We start from the raw sequence: 21503 nt of genomic DNA on the forward strand, positions 1-21503 counted from the left end.
CTTGCGAATTTCAAAACTACAAAATCTTATTTATGATAACTTAATTCATGTAATTGGCATCTATGGGTAATTGGGAAGGTTCTAATATGATGGTTAATTTTAAGTTTTCGACCTTCCCTGTGAATTTACTGATAATAGTTGTACCATGTTGTCAACAATCTCCTACTTTGTCATATGCTTACTAAACATGACTTGAGAATTTGTTGGTCCAATTAATAGATGAATTTCTTAATTCTTGCTTTATCTTGTTTGCAGATGGCTCCAACTGCAAAGAAGGTGAAAACAGTGATGCAAAAGTTGGAGGAGATTATACTCAATTATTTAGTTGCTCGGTTTTGTATAGTACTATATTTGATTTTCTCTAAACTTGAGAAGGGTAAAAAGAGAAGGGTACCCATGCAAGTTAGTCACATGAATAGGTTGGTTGGTGTTACCGACACAAATTGCTTAGTAAAATCTTAGGATAGATAGGAATACATGAATAGGTTGGTTGGTGTTACCGACACAGATTGCTTAGTAAATCTTAGGATGGATAGGAATGTGATGCAAATGAACGAAGAAAAGTACAAGAGTGACTGAACTGGTAATAAAGAACTCAAAGAATTGAGAACTTCGGAGTATAAAAACTCAATATCAAATTATTATTCAAAGTCTGTTTTTTAAGATCAACAATGATGCCTTTATATAGGCAAAGGAAAATCCTAAACTTATGGAAAGAAAATAACTAAGAAATCATAAACTTATGGAAATGAAATATCTAAAAAGATAATAAGCAAAAATAACTAGGAAAATAATCAAAAAGGGAAAACCTAATTTGTAGAAGGAAAAACAATTAATATTTTTCCATCTACTAATTTTACTAACTAGGAAATAAATAAAACTCAAAGTATAATTTTCTTAGCCTCCAAGACTTGTCTTCTATAGCTGCATCAGAATGCACGAAACTAAAATGGCCCAGAGTTATCTAAACACTCAAAAAACTACCAGAGTCTTTCTAAACTTTGGATCAATTATCAATATTTTCAAAACACCAAATATTCTCAAGCTCATGTTTCAATATTCTCAGACTCATATTTGAAAACCATGAAATGTTTAATTATATGTTGATCATATAGCATAAAAACTGACATGAAAGTAGACCAACATAGAGCTCCCTCAGACATATAATTGTCAACAATAGAATTTCAGACAAGGCTGAAACATTATTATTATTATCTTGACATCATTGAGAGCTCTATTGATAAGAAAAAATAATCAAATAATACTAGCAAATTTAAAAATTGAAGATCCATCAATCAGATAATTGTAGTCTGGCATTTTTTGATCGGCATTCCTCACCTCGATGGATTCACAAACAAATTAAATCACACAAAAAAAAACACTAGAATTAAGAAAATGGGGAGTGGGAAAAGGTTTCTGCTCAGAACTCAGGATAAACCATCACAAACATTGTTTCATTTGTCCAGACATAAATTGGTTTGTTCATTACAACAGCAACCATTAAACTTGTTGTGACATAATAGAGCAGTTGTGTAATCGAGACAAATAGAAATGTAAAGAGACATGAAATTTACGTGGTTCACCAACGTTGTGTTGGCTACGTCCACGTGCAAGAAACGAAAAACAATTTTATTCATAGTGTTTTCAAATAATAGAGCAATTGTGTAATCGAGACAATTAGAAACGTAATGAGACACGGAATTTACGTGGTTCACCAACGTTGTGTTGGCTACGTTCACGTGCAGGAAACGAAGAACAAATTTTATTCATAGTATTTTCAGATTGTGGCTACAGATTTCAGATTAGAGAATTATATGCCCTACTCCCATATAAATAGGCACACATGAGACTAGAATGACAATCCTATCCCAATTCGGAAATATAATCAAACAGATTCAAGGCATACTAACAAAACTCTATAAGACAACGAACTGAAACATAAAATCATTTGTTCGATTAATAATGCAAAGAATTTAAAATCAAAATGTAATGAACAAAATTATACCCTCATTACAGTTGCATTATTCATTTTTAGTATTACTAAAAATGAAGAATTGAAAAGGATGAAGAGAATGAAGGAGCTGCCATGGAAGAAGAGAGAAACCATCGACAAAGAGAATAGAAAAGAAGAGTGAAATCTCATTGATGACTACATTTTGTAAGAATTGACTTAAATTTAAAATATAGTAATGGCTTATATATGGGCTTGAAAATGCTAAACTAACTAATTAAAACTAAGTAATTGTACAATTTTACTTTTGTATTCAACAGACATATATTAATACATTAATTACTAGTATCTTTTATTTATTTCACGTTTCCAAGATTATGTTAACAGTTAGTCATATTTTCAGTATTTTAGTTCGGTAGCCTAATGTAGTGGGAAGAACGTGGAGCATATTATAAGTTTCATGACAGATTTTCTTCGTTTGTTTTTTCCCAATTTGCAAAATAGAGTTGAACCAATCCTAATTATCTTATTTCCTTTTCATTTCTGAATTTCTTTCTTGGTATCGACGGGGAGAACCTGCGATTGAAGAGAGGATTACCGATCGTTGAGTAAGCAAATCACCTTGGATCACTGATAAGGATATTGGCATTTAGTGGTAGACTTGAAATGGCTGCTGAAGCACTGGATTTGCTGCTACAAAGCTTACTCCAAAGAAGTGATAAGGGAGGTAGCAAATACAGCAAAAGAGATTATTGAATATCTCTTCTCCCCGCAATATCCATCAGCTGATTGTGGATCCATCCACCCAACTGTCAGACTTTCCGATCACTTGAGGGAATTGGCTGAGGAGCTCGACTCAACCGTTGGATATGTGGTTGACTACTGCAAGATCATTTCCAACTCAGTCGACGATGTGAGTGATTCTCCTTCTATTTCTTCAACATCAAGATCTGCTGTTGAGCTGATTGTCATAAATACAAACGGGTTGAGGAGATTAGCGGAGAAAATAAAGTCATGTGGCAGAGAATTAGCAGATGAAGATCCCAGTGATTCACTATCAATCACAACCAAAGATGTAACTGATTCTACTCCTGCTACATCAAACTCATCATCAAGACCTGCATCTACAACCAAATACTTTGTGGGTGACTTTGCCAAAGATCCGAGTGATTCACCATCAATATCTCCACCCACGACCAATCATGATGTGGTTGCTGGTTTTGATGAAGATATACCAAAGTTGATGAACCGAATAACTGACTATTCATCCTCTTCCTACCTACAAGTCCTCCCAATTGTCGGAATGGGAGGCATTGGTAAGTCCACACTTGCTAAATCTATTTATCATAATCCATTCACCGTAAAGCATTTTGATATTCGAGCTTGGCTCACAATATCACAAGATTATAGTGTTGAAAGTATTCCCTCACAATTACTAGCTTCGCTCAATGGAAAAGTAGATGGAGATGGAGGGGATTTGTTGAACGGAATCGAGGCAGAGAAGCATGAAATTCACAACATCTTCTTGAGGAAGAAGTATCTCATAGTAATGGACGATGTGTGGAGTGTGGAAGCTTGGGACTGCATACGGTGTCTACTTCCCGACACTCATAATGGAAGCCGGATCATATTAACCACAAGGCTAATGGATGTGGCGACTTATGCTGCCATTTCGTGGAACATTCATATGATGCGTTTCTTGGATGACGAAGATAGTTGGCGTCTGTTCCAACACAAGGTTTTCGGTGATCAAGATTGTCCTCATGAGCTACGCAGTGTTGGGGAAAAGATTGTAAAGGATGTGGAGGACTGCCCCTCTCAATTGTTACTGTGGCAGAAATTTTATTGAGGATTCCTAGATCTCCAAAGTTGTGGCAACAATTGAAGTAAATGATGGGCAGTTGGGATCAATATTATCTTTAAGTTACAACCACTTGCCTCCACACTTGATGAAGTGTTTCTTGTATATGGCTGCCTTCCCTCAAGATTATGACATCCATGCCTCTGAACTCATCAAACTTTGGGTAGCTGAGGGTTTTATTAAACAGCAATATGCACCTAAAAGCGAAGAAATGGTGGCGGAGGAGTGCTTGGAGGAACTGATAAGGCAAAGTCTAGTTTTGATCACTAGCCGGAAAAGTGATGGCAAAACCAAAAGTTGCAGGATGCATAGTGTGGTGCGGGACTTTTGTGTGAGACAAGCCGGGCGAGAGAAGTTCCTTCTTCCTGTTATGGACTACCTCCCTACTCCTATCTTAAGAAAACATTTTCTTCCACAAGTCCTCCAAAATCATCCCCGCATGAGTGTTAGTTGGCATGACCTAAATCTTAGAGACTCTACGCATAGCTCATGTACCACTTCTATCATATGCATCCCACAAAAAGGGTATAGGCCCAAATTCTCTGTACAAAACTTTATTTCACTTAGGGTCCTTCATGTTTTACGTAGAGATGATCGTTCTTATTGGGAACTAGGTCAAGTTTTTGAATTGATTAATCTCACTTACCTTGCTTCCAACATTCCCGGAAGTATTGTCCCTCCATCTATAGCAAAGCTTCGGAATGTGCAGACTTTAATTATTTACAGATATGATGTTCGTTTGCCTGTGGAGATTTGGAGACTGGGGAAGTTGAGACATCTTATCGCCTTCTCATTTCAACCTTTACCCCTTCCAAAAAGAGCAATTCGTTCTCTACTCCTTCCGAAAAGAGCAACTCATTTTCCAAAAAACTTGCAAATGCTTTCTATGGCAATAGACTTTGTGTGGAGTGAAATGATAGTGCATATGATTCCCAACATAAAAAAGTTGGGAATATGTTACTCTCAAGAGAAGCTTGGTGCAGGGTATCATCATCTTCTCCACAATCTTATACATTTGCATCAACTTGAGAAGCTGAAACTGAAGATGCATGGTTCATTTGTGCCGAATCACTATTTATTTTTCCCCAGTCCCTGAAAAAGTTAGAACTAAATGGCGAGTGGATTTCTTGGGGAGATATGAAGATTGTTGGTTCGTTGCCTAATCTTCAAGTGTTGAAACTAAAGAACTATACCTGCTATGGTCAACAATGGGAAACCAATGAGGGGGAATTTGGTAATTTGATACATCTGCTTATTGATGAATCAAATCTGAAGCGTTGGGAAACTACATTTAGCCACTTTCCGGGGCTCAAGTGCCTAACACTTCATCGTTGTCCATACTTGGATGAGATTCCATATGGTATTCGTTTATTCGTTCACTGCAACTGATTGAGGTCGATGATCATAACCAATCTCTTTTGTACTCAGCAAATAAAATACAAAAGGAACACTGGCAGCTTTGGAAAAAAGAAGACCTAAAAGTTGTTGCGAAGCGTTCTTGATCCTCTTTCAGACTTGATTGTGTGCTTCACATCAGGTAAAGTTTTCATAAAAGTTGCAAGGTTTTATGGACTATCATTTTTAGTTGAGAGGTTATGTAAAGGCTCATACTTTGCCAACAGCTAAGCATCTTCCTCTCTTTTGAACATTTCTCAGTTCATAGAATGTCAGTTAATTCTTGTCATTTTGTATTTTGGTTTTTCAATGTCAGTTAATTCCTGTCATTTTGTATTTTGGTTTTTCAGATGCAGAGCTTTGATGGGGTAGCTTATCAGATATTCTACTAACGGAAGATGCAGAAAATGAAAGGTGCAATGGTTAGTGATGTTTATTTAAGTATGACTGGTTGATAAACTCCTAATACTTGTTTGCAAGCTGGTTTCTAATATTGTGTTATAAATGTTTGTTTGTATTCATATTCTTGTATCACTCTAATACTTTCGATATGGAAGTTCCAGCCAAAAACTATGACATCTTCTCACACTGAATATACAAACATGGAACACCCTCAGTTGCCACTCTCCACAGCTACCATCTTCGGTGGTTGTGGGAAGACCTCGCTCAACGATCTTTTCTGCGAAGATGAATGATCATTCGTCCCACTACCACGAGACCCAACTCTCTCAGCCCGCCTCAACCCTCCGATGATCTCCTTGCTCGTTTGGCTTGGCACATTGGAGCTGTCCGAGGAGCTATGATTCCAGCTCCCAAACAACGCAGCCATCCACGACTGCCTAGACGAGCACCTACTGAAGCTGAAATTCTCATCCCTGACCATCTTAAACTGATTCTCCAGCGCCCTCACCAAGTGCCTCACTGAAGGGTGCTACAAGGACGCCTTAGCCACCACTGCAACGGCCCACTCCTCCTTGGTCCATAATCTATTCACCATTTCCTCATCATAGATGCTGATGAATGGTATGTTGCTATCTAACCATTGTTGTGCATCAACATCACTCATTCTTCTGATCCAAGATTCTCAATCACCAGCTCAAGCAACACTTTCCCCAAACAATACACATTGTAGGCACACGTACTAGAGCATGAACCTGCCAAATTTTTCAATCAATAATAATTCATCAAATACGTCACATGATCCTCCTGCCACTTTTCGATGCTCAAGTGCTTAATGGTTCATAGTTGTCCATACTTGGATGAGATTCCACATGATAGTGGAAATATTCCTGCACTTGAACTCGGGATCAATGATCACAGTCAATCTCTTTTCTACTCGGCAAATAAGATACTCCTACAAGTGTCCATCAGTAAGGAACTCATATTTGAAATCTATGTAATGTTTAATTGTATATTGATGATATAGAATCAAAATTGAAACGAAATTAGACCAATATAGAGCTCCCTCAGACATATAATTGTCAACAATAGAATTTCAGACAAGGCTGAAACATTATTATTATTATTATTATCTTGACATCATCGAGAGCTCTATTAACAAATAACAAATACTAATAGGAAAATTTGAAAATTGAAGATCCATCGATCAGATAATTGTAGTCTGGCATTTTTAGATCGTCATTCAAAAGTCCGATCGGCATTCCTCACCTCGATGGATTCACAAACAAATTAAATCACACAAAAAAAAACACTAAAATTAAGAAAATGGAGAGTGGGAAAAGGTTTGTGCTCAGAACTCGGATAAACAATCACAAACATTGTTTCATTTGTCCAGACATAAATTGGTTTGTTCATCACAGCAACAACCATTAAACTCTACAAGAAAACGAATTACTAAAACATAAAACCATGTGTTCGATTAAAAATGCAAAGAATTTAAAAAGAAAATGTAATAAACAAAATTATAGTAGGATCTATGAATTCGTTCTCAGAGGCATTTCCAGAAAGAGGAATTACGAGGACATTCAACACGGCATCAGGTTCTGTCCGCCCGTCCGCTTTCTCTCATCACCGAACAATGTTCATTTTTGACACAAAAAACCATCAAAATTACGCTCAACGAGATCCAAACAATGATTCAACCACAATCAAAACAAAAATATTTTGAAAAATAATCAGGGATAAAACAATTAGGGCTCAGAAAGAGGAATGGCATCAGATAATAAGCGGAGTAAGTAATCAACACAAAATTGAATTCAGTGTGTATGATAAGAATTCAATAATCTTCATCCGCCATTGAAAAATCAAAACAATAAGAATTCAAGGATAATGAAGTACTACTAATTGGATCTCAAACGAGATGGAGAAAAAGAGGAAGGATTGATTGACGAATGAGAGGAATTTTTCATTCATTAAATAGAGAGAACGGAGCTGCGTTTGTTTATGATGACGGCGGCTCGCTCGCATAAAAGTAAATTTTCTGAAGCTAGGGTTTATGATTAAATTTAGGGCAAATTGGCTTTAAAATCATTAACTTTCATAAAAATTTGGTTTTTTCCGTAAACTACAAATGTTGCGTAAAAAATCATGAACTTTCACCGATTTCCCGTATCGGGGCTAAGATAACGATATTGACGCTGACATGGACGATTAGTTGGCTGTTGAGATGGAATTTTTTTTAATAAACAAAAGCCTTATGTATTACACTTATCCCCCAAATTACTGCATCTCTCAACTTGATTAAGAGAACATAGAAATGGCGTGATTCAATTCAAACTTCCTCCTAAATTCCTTCCAAAATTTCAACAACAGCGGAGAAATTGCCTACATTTGCTGCGAGATGGATTAATTCAGCATACTCCACCTCCTCTTATTGACGGCGGCGACGTTCCTTTTCCATTCCGCCGCGCCTGAGATCGCCTCCGACCGCGCCGCCTTAATCGTGCTCCGCTCCGCCGTCGGCGGCCGCGTCCTCCTATGGAACCTCTCCAGCCCCACCCCCTGCGCCTCGTCAGGCTTCAACTGCTCCCCGGACAATTCCTCCGTTGTCGAGCTCCATTTCCCCGGGATGGGGCTCTCCGGCGAGCTTCCGCCCAAAACCTTCTCCAACACGACAATTTTGCAGATGTGAAATCGTTGTTGTTCGGATGGAGGAATTGTAGCTGGAGGATGGGATGGAGAATTGCAGATGGAGGAGTAGGAATAGCGATGGGATGGAGGACTTGCAGCTGCAGGAGGAGGAATCGCGATGGAGGAATTGCAGATTGGATTTCACGATGGGAGGAAGAAATCTAACTCTGATTAAAATTAGTTTTTTAACAGAAACTACAAAAAACGACGTGGTTTTGTGCGTGTAAAAACGACGTCGTTTTGTGTTTTGACAGCCGCTATGCCATGTCACACTCCGGCAACCACGTAGGATAAATTTTGGCTGGAAATATACCGGGTCGGGTCTTACGGGAAATTTACACAACCCGGTAAAGTTCATGATTTTTTACGCAACATTTATAATTTACGGGAAAAACCAAACTTTTATGAAAGTTCACGATTTTTAAGCCAATTAGCTCTTAAATTTATATCTTAAAATGATTGTGTATAAAATAAAATAATGTACTCGCTCCCAACGGTATGAAATATGAACACTTTGACTAGCACCGTTTAAGATATAAAAAAATATTTGACGAAAGTAATTTGCTCTTTTTAATCAATTTACCATTAAAATGACATTCAAAAATCAAAATCTCATTTTAAAAGGCCCCTTTGACCTATAAATAGGTGGTGAAACTATTTGGAAAATTGTTTGTGTGATATAAACATTGCCAAGTATTTTGCTCTTTTTTAAAAATATTTGAGTCCAATTCTCTCTCATTTTTCTTATAGCTATTCATTCATAAATCTTGTTCACACAAACTTGGTAGTATTACTACAATATTGAAAATAGGTTACAAGATTTAGAGTCAAATCAATTAATTAATATATGAAGCCATCGACAAATTAATAAAATTCAATTAAAAACTATTTAATTTACAAGCCAAACCTAGCAATTTGTGAAAGTGGAAAATTGGGAATTTTTACATGTCCCCACTATATAAAATCACCATATGACACATAAATATTTGATACTCATCAAAACCATTAACTTCACACAAATTAAACAAACATCCATCAAAAAACAAAATTTTAAAAAAAATCATCCTAGCATGATATGCCATTTTCACAATTATGTTCATCACTGTCCTTGTGATGATCATCATCATCAGCTGGTGGCAAGAAATAATCAACAGACAAACCAGAGATGTTGAAATCAATCTCTTCAATACTCCAAGTCTCCTCCAACTTCCACCTCTTCTTGTGAGTCTTCCCATATCTGTAGATGGAGGCGGTGGTCTTCCCGGAGTGGGCGATGTTGATGCCGTCGACATGGCGGTAGTCTTCGAGGAAGGACTGGAGGCTGGTCTCGTAGAAGACGCAGTCGTCGCCCGCGGCAGAGGCTGAGGGCGCGGCGGGCTTCATCCGGATGAGCTTCGTGTCCTCGAACTGGATGAGGAGGCCGGACCTCTGGCTGAAGTAGCCCCATATGGTGTGGTGGACGAGCTCCGTGTGCGGGGTGCTCTGTGCCTTGAGCACGTCGGAGCTCGTCTCGAGTTTGAGGATGAAGCAGTCCTCGTCGTTGATGATCTTCTCCCCGATGCACACCGTGTTCGAGAAGAGGTTCGCAGTAGATCTCGGGTCTAAACCCTTTGTGTATGTATCAAGAAACCAACGACGACGTTAGTTTTATTCATTAAAGCGTATCTGATACGTATAAATATGGCCAATTGAGTTCTATTATGTTTTCATTCTAAACAGTATAGAAATAGATATTTAGTATCTAATCAACCGTTGTAGACACAAGTGGGTAGGAGAAGGGCATGAGCACATACCAAACTTATTTTCCTTTTATTTTTTCTATTGTTAATTTTGTTTGAAGTTGTTAGGAATCGTCTTTAGAATTTATTGAGATGACGACAATGAAGACAATAAAATGGAATTTGAAGAAAAATTGCTGCCAAGAAAAGAATTTGAGAGAAGAAGAAAAATTTTAGATAAATGTCAAAAAATCTTATGTTAACATGGTTTTATGTTAAGTTAATGGATTATATAGTTTTAATATTTAAATATTAAAATTAGTGTTGAATTTATGGGGATTATATATGCTCTTACCATCGAAGCATACCTAATATATAAAGGGAAGACCAGCTAAATTCTAGTGAAGTTCTGTCCTAAAATCAATTGATGATATGCGAAGAATAGTTCACCTGGAAAAATCTTCGGAGGGGTCGAGGAGGGCCTCGACTGATGTTGCAATTGGGGGCATTAGAGTGATTCCAGTTAATTTTTCCGTCGCTCCCGGCACTGATCTTGTGGCGGGCAACGACAAGCTCGAGGTACCATAACTCTGGATTCATCTGCCATATCACGAACCCACCCGCCTCACTATTCAATCTAGCATTCTCCATAGCCTTGTCGGTGTCCGACGCCGCTACCACCATCTTCACCTGCCCCACCGCGTACATGCTGCTCACGCCGTTGAGCGCCGTCACCCCTCCCGCCGCCGCTAGATATTGCTGCACTATGTACTTCGCAGTGCAAGATTCCTGTCCACGTGTACACAATTAACATAGAAAAGGGTTCATTATTAAATTATACATTCACCAATCACCAACTTAATTTGATCATATATAATCATTAATTTCACAAGTTTTATCAATTCTTGCACTCTAGTAAGATCAATTTTTATGTGTAGCAAAAAGTATACTTGTGCCATCTAGTAGAGGATTTAGGGACAGGAGGAGGCGGTCGACCCCGCAAATGACTAAGAGGTTTTAATTTTCCTTAGCGCTAATCAGAAAATATCATGTCCGCCCCGCCCCTCAAACAAACAATGTAAAATTGGTGAATTGTTAAAAATATTCACCAACTTGATCATATTTAAGCAATCCACGTGTTTTATCAATTCTTGCAATATATTAACACCATTTTTATGTGTAGCAAAATTTAGACGCCGCATGACCCGAATTTAGGGGCGGGAAGGTGCAATCGAACCACTCAAGACGCTAGGAGGGTTTAGTTTTTCCATAAGGCGGGGCGGGCCAACAAACGTTTTGGCCGCCCCTATCAAGCAATTTCTTATTGCATAAGACGTCAAGCAAACGACGTAAAAACTAGTGAATTTTTGTAAAAAATATGAAAACACCGAGGAAGAGGTGGTCGGCCCCACAGACAGCTAGGAGGGCTTAAATTTCCCTTAGGGTCAGCCAGAAACGCCGTGACCATCCCCTGACTAGTTTCTTTTTTCATAAGACGTCAAGCTAACGACGTAAAATTAGTCAGTAAATTCTCATAGAAATATTGAATATGAGATTGAATAAATACAATGGAGCCATCTTTGATGGGGGTGGTGAGAGCATGATCGAGCTGGACGCGGAAGGGGATGAAGGCGGACGAGACAAGCTTGAGGAGGAGCATGAAGTGGTCGGTGTCGGAGAGAAGAGGGTTGGCGATGGCGGCCCACTTATCGGCCGCAGACTGGTAGTGGGCCCGCATGAGATCCCGCATGTTCTGCCACCGGACGTCGGCCGTGCTCCCGCCCATCTTCTCGAACATCTCCTCCGGGATCGGGACCTCCAGCACCGTGTCTAGGCCCCCTTCCTTGTCCGAATTTGGACACAGATTCCTCATCATCATTAATCATGCACATACAATTAGGGAAGAGGATGATCAATGATGATGATGATTTTTTTTATCTCCCTTCCCTTTCTTCTTCAATTTTTTTATTTTTATTTTTCACCCCTTTTTGATGGATATGTTTGCCAAAGGTGTTCCTTGTATGTAGGGTGTTGTATGTGTGTCAAAAGAGGAATGTATTTTGGTACGAATTAACTATATGTTTTAAATTAGGAATTAAAAATTTTGAGACATAATTTTCATGTTTTTTTTGGACTTTTGTACAACAATTTACACAAAATACTCAAACTTTACAATCCGATATAAATTATAAAAAAAGAATTTTTTGCTTAGTAAAGACTTAAGCAAAAAAGATTTATTCTGCCAGTGATCACAAGAGATTGATTCTTTATCCCATAATTTTATTTTTTGTATCCCATAATATCTTATTAATGATCCACGATTTTAATAAGTAGTATAATATTTATTATAGCATAAAATAATTCATGAATAAAAATAGAATTTGTTTTGCTTAGTAGATGGAGTACTTAAATATACTACTTCACAAATCACAACGTTATACTAGTATATAAATGAAATTAGAAATTCTTTTGGGCTGTGGTTTCTGAGATTCTTGTCAAACTTTGTAATATCTTTGGGCCATTTGAAACTTTCCCTTGAAAAATTATTTACAAGGGTTGTAAATATTGTCTTAACGCTTTTATGGATGCTATTTGGTCCTATATTAGTTAATGAAAGCATATGTGAATTTGGGGTCATTTTATTCACAGTTAATTAAATATTTATGAATGTAATAATTAACCACTGAATTTAATTTTACTAAGGCTCTTTCCTTGAAGCATCATTTTTGCGATCGTCTAAGAGCCTTTTATTTTTTTAATTTTCTTTTTTCGGGTTATAGAGAGAGGAGAGACGAACTCTAAAATAGTAGTATAATTATTTCTCTCTCTTTAATGAAATGCTCCATTTCATTATTATACTTTGACCTGTCAATACTACTATATACATGCTCCTAAACTTTTGACAAATTATGATTTTGCATATGACTTTAAAGTTTATGTGTTAATTACTGAACTTTTGATTTAATTTGATTTCCAACCGACTAAGATTTTGCCAAACATATAGATTTAATTTTTCAAAAACATAGAATAAATAAATTACGATAAATTGTATTTTCAAGAATCATATTTCCTAACCAGCATTACTTTCCTATCAAACAATTGTACAAGTGATATGATATTTATGATAAGATTGTAGTAGTACATAAATGAAGTACTTGTCCTAATTAATTCATTTATGTAAGTAAAACAAGAATTGCCAGTTTCGTTCCTACCACATAAGATAACTGCAAACAATGGGACAAAATCTCATCATCCATTTCAGACTATTTTCGTTGGTGTTTGTGTTTGGAAATGAGCAAATTTGACTTCAACAAAAATAGATTAACATGACTTTCAAGAAATATATGAATTGTATATCGATTTAAGAAGAATCCTGGAAACTTGGTTTCCATTGTTTATCTACATCGAATGACTATTTTTTGTCGTGTATAATATAATTAAGCTTGTTTATTAGAATTAAATTATGATAATCGTGTGAGAAGGAAATTGTATATTGAGCAAATGTACTCGACTAAAAAGACGTTAGGTAAAATTCCAAATATTGGAAGAAAATTAAATGTAACGCAGACAGAAATGTTATTTTGAAGAGTTTTACACAACTTTTTATTCTTCTTCTCTTTATCGATTTCAGTTGAGACCCTTTTCAGTGATAACGACAAATTCTAACATTTCGCGGCTCTTAATATGGGCCAATGCACACACACAAGAATCATGATAGCAATTTAGGACAAGCAGAAAAAAGTGTTATTTTTTCCAATTGATAATAACTATTTATAGTCAATGGCGGATCCAACTTGGGTTAGAGGGTCGATCAATCCACCACTTGCCTATGGCCGGAAAACTCTATTAAATTCGGGGGCAAGGATCCCCTGTTGTGCATAGCAGGGGCTGTGCCAATATTTACACACACAACATATTATTCTATAATAAAATATATTAATATTTTAATATTATAATTTAAAATGAAAATAATGGTACGTGAGTAACAGCATCCCCTGCTGTGCAATCACCCACAGCAAGGGATCCAAATCCTAAATTCGGCTTTTGAGCTACCGTCGACCCAATGGCACAATAGCTCTATATCAACCCCAAAGGGTTGTGGTTAACTTTATTTCTTCGTCTGTCTTTCATTGCTTACGGTTGTTCTGTTCCAACTCTAGCTAATTTTGATATCAATGTCGACTTCACTGTATCTGGACCCACGAGTTCCACTACTTGGATCTGCCAGTTGAGTTATTGTGAGAATTTCCAATATGTTTACCATTAAAAAAAAAGAAAATTGAAAGATGAATCGAACGAGTTATTAATACATATTCGTGAGGTCGATCGGACATAGTGAAGAAGGTCGTTGTCAGTGAACGTTATTTGTAATAAATTACAGAAGTGAACCTTGACCCGAAGGACGTGGGAATGAGTTGCTTCACCATGAGATCAACGACAACTCTTTGAATTTAATGGAGTTTTTCGACTCTTAGGGACAAGTCCTAGTCTCCTGGATGTGCCACACGACGAGAGGAAACATCCTCTATGATTAATTATATACATCCAAGATTCATGTTGACACTTTCAAAGGGCACACCTGTACGCGGCTCGTGAAGAAGTAAACCTTGAAAATCTTACAAAATCAGCACTCAAATTCCAAGGTTGCTTTCAGGTAATAAACCTGATTGCATCACTAAGATTTGGTCATCACATTTAACTATCCAAATTACCCAAAATGCCCCTCACCACACCACCAGCCGGCCTCTCCTCTCAAAGTATCTACTATAAACAACAATAAACATCCAATTTAATCATCATCACAACACACATATATATACACATATATCTTGCTTAAACACTCCATCTTGACTACTACTCTCGACCAAGTTCAAATGGCCACATCCAAAACTCTTAAACTCCACTTCTCTCTCCAACTCTGTCGCCCCAAAAACCCTTTCTCAATGATCAAAGTCCCCAATCCCCCTCACACACCTCCATACATCCTCTCCCCTCTCAACTCCAAAACATTCGACATCTCCTTCCCCGCCACTCCCATCCCTCCACCGACCAGCTCCGATGATGACGAGCTGGACTGGTGGGTTCCATCTTCAAGAAACGACAAGACGAAGAAACACAGAAACACTAAGCAACACGAGCCAAAATCTCTCTCTTCTCAGAGTGGCCACGAGGAGGAGCGGGGGAAGCTGCATAAGCCACCACGAAGAAGATTCAAGCGTTACGGGTCGAAAGAGTGGAAGGAGGGAGAGGAGTGTAGTGAGAGGAAGCCGATGTTGGAGAGGCCAGCGGAGCAATGCATGGTGTCGGATCATGGGCGGAGCTTCATGGTGGTGGTGAAGAAGTCGGTGGATCCGTACGAGGATTTCAAGAAATCAATGTCGGAGATGATGGTGGCGGAGAAGATCCTTGAGCCAAGAGAGATGGAGCAGCTGTTGATGAGCTTCCTCTCACTCAACTCAAGAATGCATCACAAAGTTATCATACAGGCTTTCACACAGATTTTCAAGGAAATGCTCTAACTTATTGTTGTACTATTGTTATTTCATTTATTTGTGATCAGAATTATTGTTTGATTCACTTGTTTATGTATAAATTATTTTTTCATTCAAGTTATAATATACTCCCCCGGTCCTACATAAAGTGACTTGTTTCTTGTTTTTTTTTAATTATCTCACTTTAAGTGATATGTTTCTTAGAATTGAAATATCGGCATCTCTACTTTATTCTGTCCATATAACTCATAAAACATCACTACATGAAATCTTGTGATGAAAAGAAACCTTTCACTTTAAACGGGACAGGGAGAGTACATGCTCTCGTGCTAAATGCAAGTTCAACTCAAACTAGTGAATTTAATTAGTACGATGTTCTAAGGAACCATATTCTTTCTATCTTTTTAGCATTCGATTATTTAATATTTGTGCTTGTTAATTGTAATAGATGTTATTGTACTTGAATTTTTATAGGTAATGGTTAGATTGATTGATATATATTTTTATTTAAGATGAAATAAAAATGAGTCTTAGATTTTTGGATTTTTCATTTTTTCTTATATTTCATGCAATTTTGGATTCTTTGTTCAATCAGAATTTTGTACTACAAATTTCAGATTTTCAGATAATTCGATTCAGAGTAGGCAAAAATCCAATTGAAATCTGAGTATTCAACCTATAGTATCCCTATGTGGATCTCTTACTCCAACACTCACTAACACAATAAAATTATGTTATAAAATCCCACAATCATTTACACGTTTATAACATTATTTTTTTGTATTATGAGTGTTGGAGTAGATCCTTTCCATATATCCACCTTAATTGATCAAATCATTTTTGTTATAACTCAAACTTAAAATAGAAATCCTAACCAGTCCCTAATCAAGCCGTGCAGAAAATTAACAATTCATTTGACTAACAAATAAATATTCTCAGATGGAGACTCACAGCTACAACAAAAAAGCTGCTGAAATCATCTATCTAAAGAGTTTTAGTATATCTTCTATTTCAACTATTGGAAATACACGATCATAAAAGGCCGATTGTACAATACAATAAAATTTCCTAAGGCTATAATTAGGGATGTCGATTGGGCCAACCCGTTCGGATTCATGACCATTTCTCCCATATTTACCATGGTAAAATGTATGTCAGCTACAACAGAATTTGAATAAGAAAAATGGGTGTCATGAATATGACTGACCTTCAGTATGATTAGCAAGCATACTCAGGAATACACAAGCAGCAAATCTCTTTCTGTCTCTAACCGAGAATGGATGAACTCTTATCTGAACATGTGAAGCATAAGCGTACCGGAATGCATTAGATGTCCTTACTGTTCCACAGCACTAGAAGATGGAGAGGCAGGGCTGTCATCAAAAAATTTGACATGACATAGCTTCCCACCAGCTTCATCAGCAAACGTGATCTTCCTCTCCCCCTTTGGGGAACTATCTTTTGAAGAAGGTGTGATGTCCGGCATCATTTTCTAACAATAGCGACAGTGAGTTTGAACATTGTTTCTAGTTTGTAACCTACTGAAAAATCATGATTTCAGAGAATATGATGTAAGTTGTAAATATAGGACTGACCATTATTTTAGAGAACCGGTTGCAGTCTCTGGTCATCATAGACATCCACTTTTTAGCCGTTTCTTCAGCTTTAATAGCATTCTTTATGGCTGATTTTATCTGTCGAGAAGAAAAAATCATATCTAAGCTACTTGGGATTCTGGATTGATTAGTATGCTAATGTAGACAATGTATTTTCAGAAATTCAAAGCATGAATGCCAAACAGAATATCAATAAGCTATCCACATACTGGTTAAACTATCTCGGTATTGGCCTGTGCACATTTATATACTGGCATATCCAGCTAGTCAACTGCATTCATCCAGTATCGTAAAATGCATACAAAGAATTTACGTGAACACTACATCTCTAATTCTCAGCTCAAGACAAGAAAAACAGGCACCCTTTCTAGATGGATGCAGCATTTTCTGCATTGAGCAGATATGAGGGCCAGCTTAACATAGAAGTTTATTTTAAATGGAACACAAGTGATAAGACACAGTCTTAGAATTATAATCAGAAAATTGGCAGTACTTTTGCAAAGGCAACACAAGGTGGCCAGGCTTCTAATTCAGGAATATATGTGAACTTTAGAGTAATATGAAGCTAGGAGGCAAAATAAAATACTACTGTACGGTTATGGTAGTAAGAGAAGAACATCAAAGACACTAAAGAGTTAAATAGTAGTTGAGTACTAATATGTTTTAAAACATACATGTTACATACCTCATCTGCATCATTTTTTAAGGAAGCATTGCGGTATGCTTCAAAAAGCAATTTTTGTTCCACAATGTCCTTCATGGACTTCAACTCATTCATCAGTTTTAGTGCAACAGACTCCATGTCTTGCATCTGTCGCTGTGAGAATGCAACAGCACTTTCAGAGCATCCTTGAACAGAGGTACACCCAGTACTGAGATTAGGTAAAGCGCGTGAGAAACGAGGGCCTTCAAGGTTGCCTTTGGCTATCTGTGATCTCTTGCTGATGCGTCTGGGAGATATGACGAATTTCCGCTGGCTAACCTGTCCAGGCAATCTGTGATTCACAGTTTTTTCGTCATCCTGTACCTCTGATCTTAGAGATGAAGACTTCTTTCCAGTCTCGTTTTCAAAGAGCTTCTCCTCACATTTATAATCAACTGCAGACATCAAAGGGGATGGTCAAGGAATATATGGAAAATAAATAAATTAGAAGACAACATAGCTGCATGGGTGAGCAGTGGAAACATATCAGGATTAATTAAGTATTATACACAAGCTTCTAGAGGTTATCAAATTATAATTTCAACACAAAACACAACAGCAAGTCAGATTTTCTACTCTATGACAATAAATGCACTTGTGAAATTTCACATTCAGGAATCTGTTTTCTCAATGTTCTCATGGAATCAATGGAGGTGTAACATGAAAAGGATAGGGTTCTTCATGCATACAGTGATGAGAGAAGGGGGAGTGGGAAAATCCTTAATAACATGGTTAGAGAACCTCGAACTACTTTACTTACTACTTTGATCTGCATCATTAGCGATTCCAACAGAATTTGGATTCATCGCCAAACACAATCGCTCTTGAGAAGACGGAGACAAAGCCTGTTGATGAAGACCAGTTAATTTCATACTGTTGGAAAAAACATATAGAAATAAAATATCAAGCACAAAACCATAGTTACCTAAAACCATAGTTACCTTGCGGGAGGAAGAGAGTCTTTGAGGAAGTTGGTGTTGCTCTGGTTTTAAAATGGTTTCAGCATCATCACAAGTTCTGTAATCTAAAGAACACTCATTTTCGGTACAAGTCAATGGAAATTCTGATTTCTGCTTGTCCAGAGGATTCAATGACTCATCTTCAGATTGACCTTCAGAATTGAAGTCATCCCTCATCGTGGTATCAGAGGCAGATGTTGAAAGTTTTTCCACATCAGTAATAGTATCTTTCATGGAGATGGGATCATGCCTAGTACTTGAGGTGGTAATGGAACCTGGGCTGGAGCCAAAGTTCTTGCCAGGGCTACTCTGAGAGTTGCTTAGCTCAAAGAGAATATGTGCCTCAGCTTTACTGTCAAATAAGACCGTATTAGATCCCCAAGGAGGTGTGCTGCAACCATCAATTGCCATATCAAGAACCCTGCAGCTAGAACCACATTCATCAGGCATATCTTCAACAATCAAAGAACTACTAGAATGACAAGATACAATACATGAATCTGGATTCTCTTTTGGCTTCGTAATTTCTTCTAGTGCAGAACCCAGCGGCTCCTTACATTCAGATTCCTTAGTTTCCAATCTGATGTTACCTTCATCCTGAGGGGTAAGAATGGAAATAGGTTCAACATCCTCCAAATGATCATAGCACATCTCATTAGTAAGACACTCTTCATATCTGTGGACATATGATAGTGGTTCTCTGTCATGTTCAGGTAGAACTGTCATCTGAGCAGGATTGACCACCTCATTATGGCCAGTAGATGGAGCCAAAGGCATTCCATTGTGGCTTCCTATTTGCTCAGCATCTTGAACCCCAACCTTGACATGAATAAGTGGAGCTAATTCACCATCAGCTTGCTCTGAGGCTTCAGAAACCAAATTCTCTTCAGATCTGATAGCTACTTTAACGGTTGCAGAAGACACAGCACTTGGATTCAGGCATCTTCTTTTAGCTCGTGAGGCCTTTGAATGCTTTGATTTCAAATTGATAAGCGGCTCATTAAGATCAGATTCATCTTCCACGGCTTTCTCGTCAGTGGAAACAAACTTCTTTCTCTTTGTCGATAACCGGTTCTTGAGCTGTGATAATGTCATAGCGTCACCCACATCACAGTCTGACTCTGAATCCCCATCAGCACTGGGATCACTATCACTAGGTTCAGATTTTATTTTATGTACTGTCCTAGCAGCCACTGTAAAACATGAACTTCTGTGTATCACTTGTTTCTTACCAAACAGAAAACCTGAAGGAGGCTTCTGTAGTCTTTTAGCATCTTCAATGTCATATACATCCTTTAAAGTCTTGGTTCGAGTCACGGGCCTTCCATTGGAATTGGTATTACAAACTTTTATCACCAACCCTCCCCTAATAGTTTGGATAAAATGCTTAACATTGCAACTACTCAGCTCCATTATTGCAGGAAAAATCAATAAATGTTCCGTCTTCTATCTTGCATATAAATGTGAGAACCAAACTTAGTTAGACGACAAACAAATGAAGCCAACTCTCAAGAATAATAAGAAAAACAAATCAGGTATAGAATATGACAGTAGAGCAAGATGGATTGTTCTAAAGGAGATCAGAAATCTTTAGCAAACTTTCAAATCAAGCAAATATATTTTATAGTATTTGAGAATGACTTGACATCTAAATCCAACAAATAATGTAATAGCGGAAATACTTGTGCTGGCCATCACTGTGACATTGACTATACTCATATTCAATCAATCTGCCGAAGAATCACAGAAACCTGATTCAAGCAATCCAATTGGGTAAAAGCCGTGCATCTAATTGAAATCTCGTAAACACGCCCCATTTGGAAGAAAAAACAATTGAAAAAATCAACATAGCTAGCACAAAAAGGCAAAAGCTCGTTAAAACGTAATTGGTTGAATCAAAAGTTTAATAAACCATAGTCAACAAATCAATTACAAGCAACAGCAGTGCGTATATCAGCCAATGTGATATTGCTAAAACATAGTACTAGTACGTTAGGCCGCGTAGCATTTCAGATCTGGCGCAAAACAGCTCATACTCATTTCAATTCAGATTCATATCGTTCAAATATGAGATGAAATGCAAACAGCCGTCGGAAACCCTAAAATATCCGGTGAAACCTAGCGGAATGGGAATAACTTTAAAATAACAGACATAAACGAAAGAAGGATAAGCAGATCTCGTCCAAAAGAGTGTACCTGAGGTGGCCGACTTCTGAAGCTGCAGCAGTCGCAGAGAGAGAGAGAGAGGCTTCGGAAAATGAATTCGGCGGAGTATTAGTATTTGACCATTTGTAAGGATACAGAGCAATTTCGCGGTAAAGGGTTGGCGGGAAGTTATTAGGAATTCTCATTTTAGAAATTGGCCCTTGTTTCCTCAGGTGCAAATGTCAATCAAAATGTATTTCTTTTCTTTTCTTTTCTTTTATCATTGTATTGGTCAAAATAATTTAAGGGTAATTTAAAATCTTACCAACATAGAGAAAGTATAGACTATTTTTTGATTACTTGGTCATACAATGGAAAATAAAAGAATTGCCATAAATCACATATGCATAAAATAAAATTACAAATACATAAATCAAGTTACAATTAGATAGAGAAAATCATAGAAAAATAAAGATTTCTATGGATTAAAAAATTAAATATTAATATCAGCCATCAAGGCTATTGACATGTGTGTCACGATGAGTACATTGATCATTGGCATAATAATCATTT

At 37.3% G+C, this 21503-nt stretch overlaps 4 protein-coding genes and 1 non-coding gene across 7 annotated transcripts; 2 read left to right on the forward strand and 3 right to left on the reverse strand.

Annotated features, from left to right (window-relative positions):
- The first annotated feature begins 62 nt into the window (after nucleotides 1-62).
- On the forward strand, nucleotides 63-6398 carry LOC125220884 (disease resistance protein RPP13-like). The gene is made up of 4 exons (XM_048123017.1): nucleotides 63-66; nucleotides 256-276; nucleotides 2590-5349; nucleotides 5558-6398. The coding sequence occupies exons 1-3, from the start codon at nucleotides 63-65 to the stop codon at nucleotides 3798-3800; spliced, it is 1236 nt and encodes a 411-aa protein (XP_047978974.1). The 3' UTR covers nucleotides 3801-5349; nucleotides 5558-6398.
- A 977-nt stretch (nucleotides 6399-7375) lies between these two features.
- On the reverse strand, nucleotides 7376-7465 carry LOC125185764. The gene has a single exon (XR_007170264.1). It is a non-coding gene; the product is annotated as a small nucleolar RNA R16 (small nucleolar RNA).
- Nucleotides 7466-9168: 1703 nt separating this feature from the next.
- On the reverse strand, nucleotides 9169-11974 carry LOC125218136. Its single transcript, XM_048119739.1, has 3 exons — nucleotides 11583-11974; nucleotides 10466-10804; nucleotides 9169-9905 (listed from the first exon to the last, which is right to left on the reverse strand). The coding sequence occupies exons 1-3, from the start codon at nucleotides 11892-11894 to the stop codon at nucleotides 9363-9365; spliced, it is 1194 nt and encodes a 397-aa protein (XP_047975696.1). The 5' UTR covers nucleotides 11895-11974; the 3' UTR covers nucleotides 9169-9362.
- Nucleotides 11975-14843: 2869 nt separating this feature from the next.
- Nucleotides 14844-15634, forward strand: LOC125218164 (transcription repressor OFP8-like). The gene has a single exon (XM_048119781.1). It carries the CDS (start codon nucleotides 14890-14892, stop codon nucleotides 15532-15534), a length of 645 nt encoding a protein of 214 aa, XP_047975738.1. The 5' UTR covers nucleotides 14844-14889; the 3' UTR covers nucleotides 15535-15634.
- Nucleotides 15635-16488: 854 nt separating this feature from the next.
- LOC125219965 lies at nucleotides 16489-21134 on the reverse strand. 3 transcript variants are annotated; one of them, XM_048122065.1, is made up of 6 exons: nucleotides 20982-21134; nucleotides 18768-20231; nucleotides 18587-18671; nucleotides 17809-18221; nucleotides 17103-17201; nucleotides 16489-16999 (listed from the first exon to the last, which is right to left on the reverse strand). In XM_048122065.1, the coding sequence occupies exons 2-6, from the start codon at nucleotides 20196-20198 to the stop codon at nucleotides 16844-16846; spliced, it is 2184 nt and encodes a 727-aa protein (XP_047978022.1). In that variant the 5' UTR covers nucleotides 20199-20231; nucleotides 20982-21134; the 3' UTR covers nucleotides 16489-16843. The 3 variants fall into 3 exon arrangements, with proteins under 3 accessions (XP_047978022.1, XP_047978023.1, XP_047978024.1); XM_048122066.1 differs by having other exon boundaries at nucleotides 18768-20235; XM_048122067.1 differs by lacking the exon at nucleotides 16489-16999 and having other exon boundaries at nucleotides 17798-18221.
- Between the last annotated feature and the right edge of the window lie 369 nt (nucleotides 21135-21503).

This window comes from Salvia hispanica, chromosome 4 (assembly GCF_023119035.1).
Source record: "Salvia hispanica cultivar TCC Black 2014 chromosome 4, UniMelb_Shisp_WGS_1.0, whole genome shotgun sequence".
In the NCBI taxonomy this organism is placed as follows: Eukaryota; Viridiplantae; Streptophyta; class Magnoliopsida; order Lamiales; family Lamiaceae; genus Salvia; species Salvia hispanica.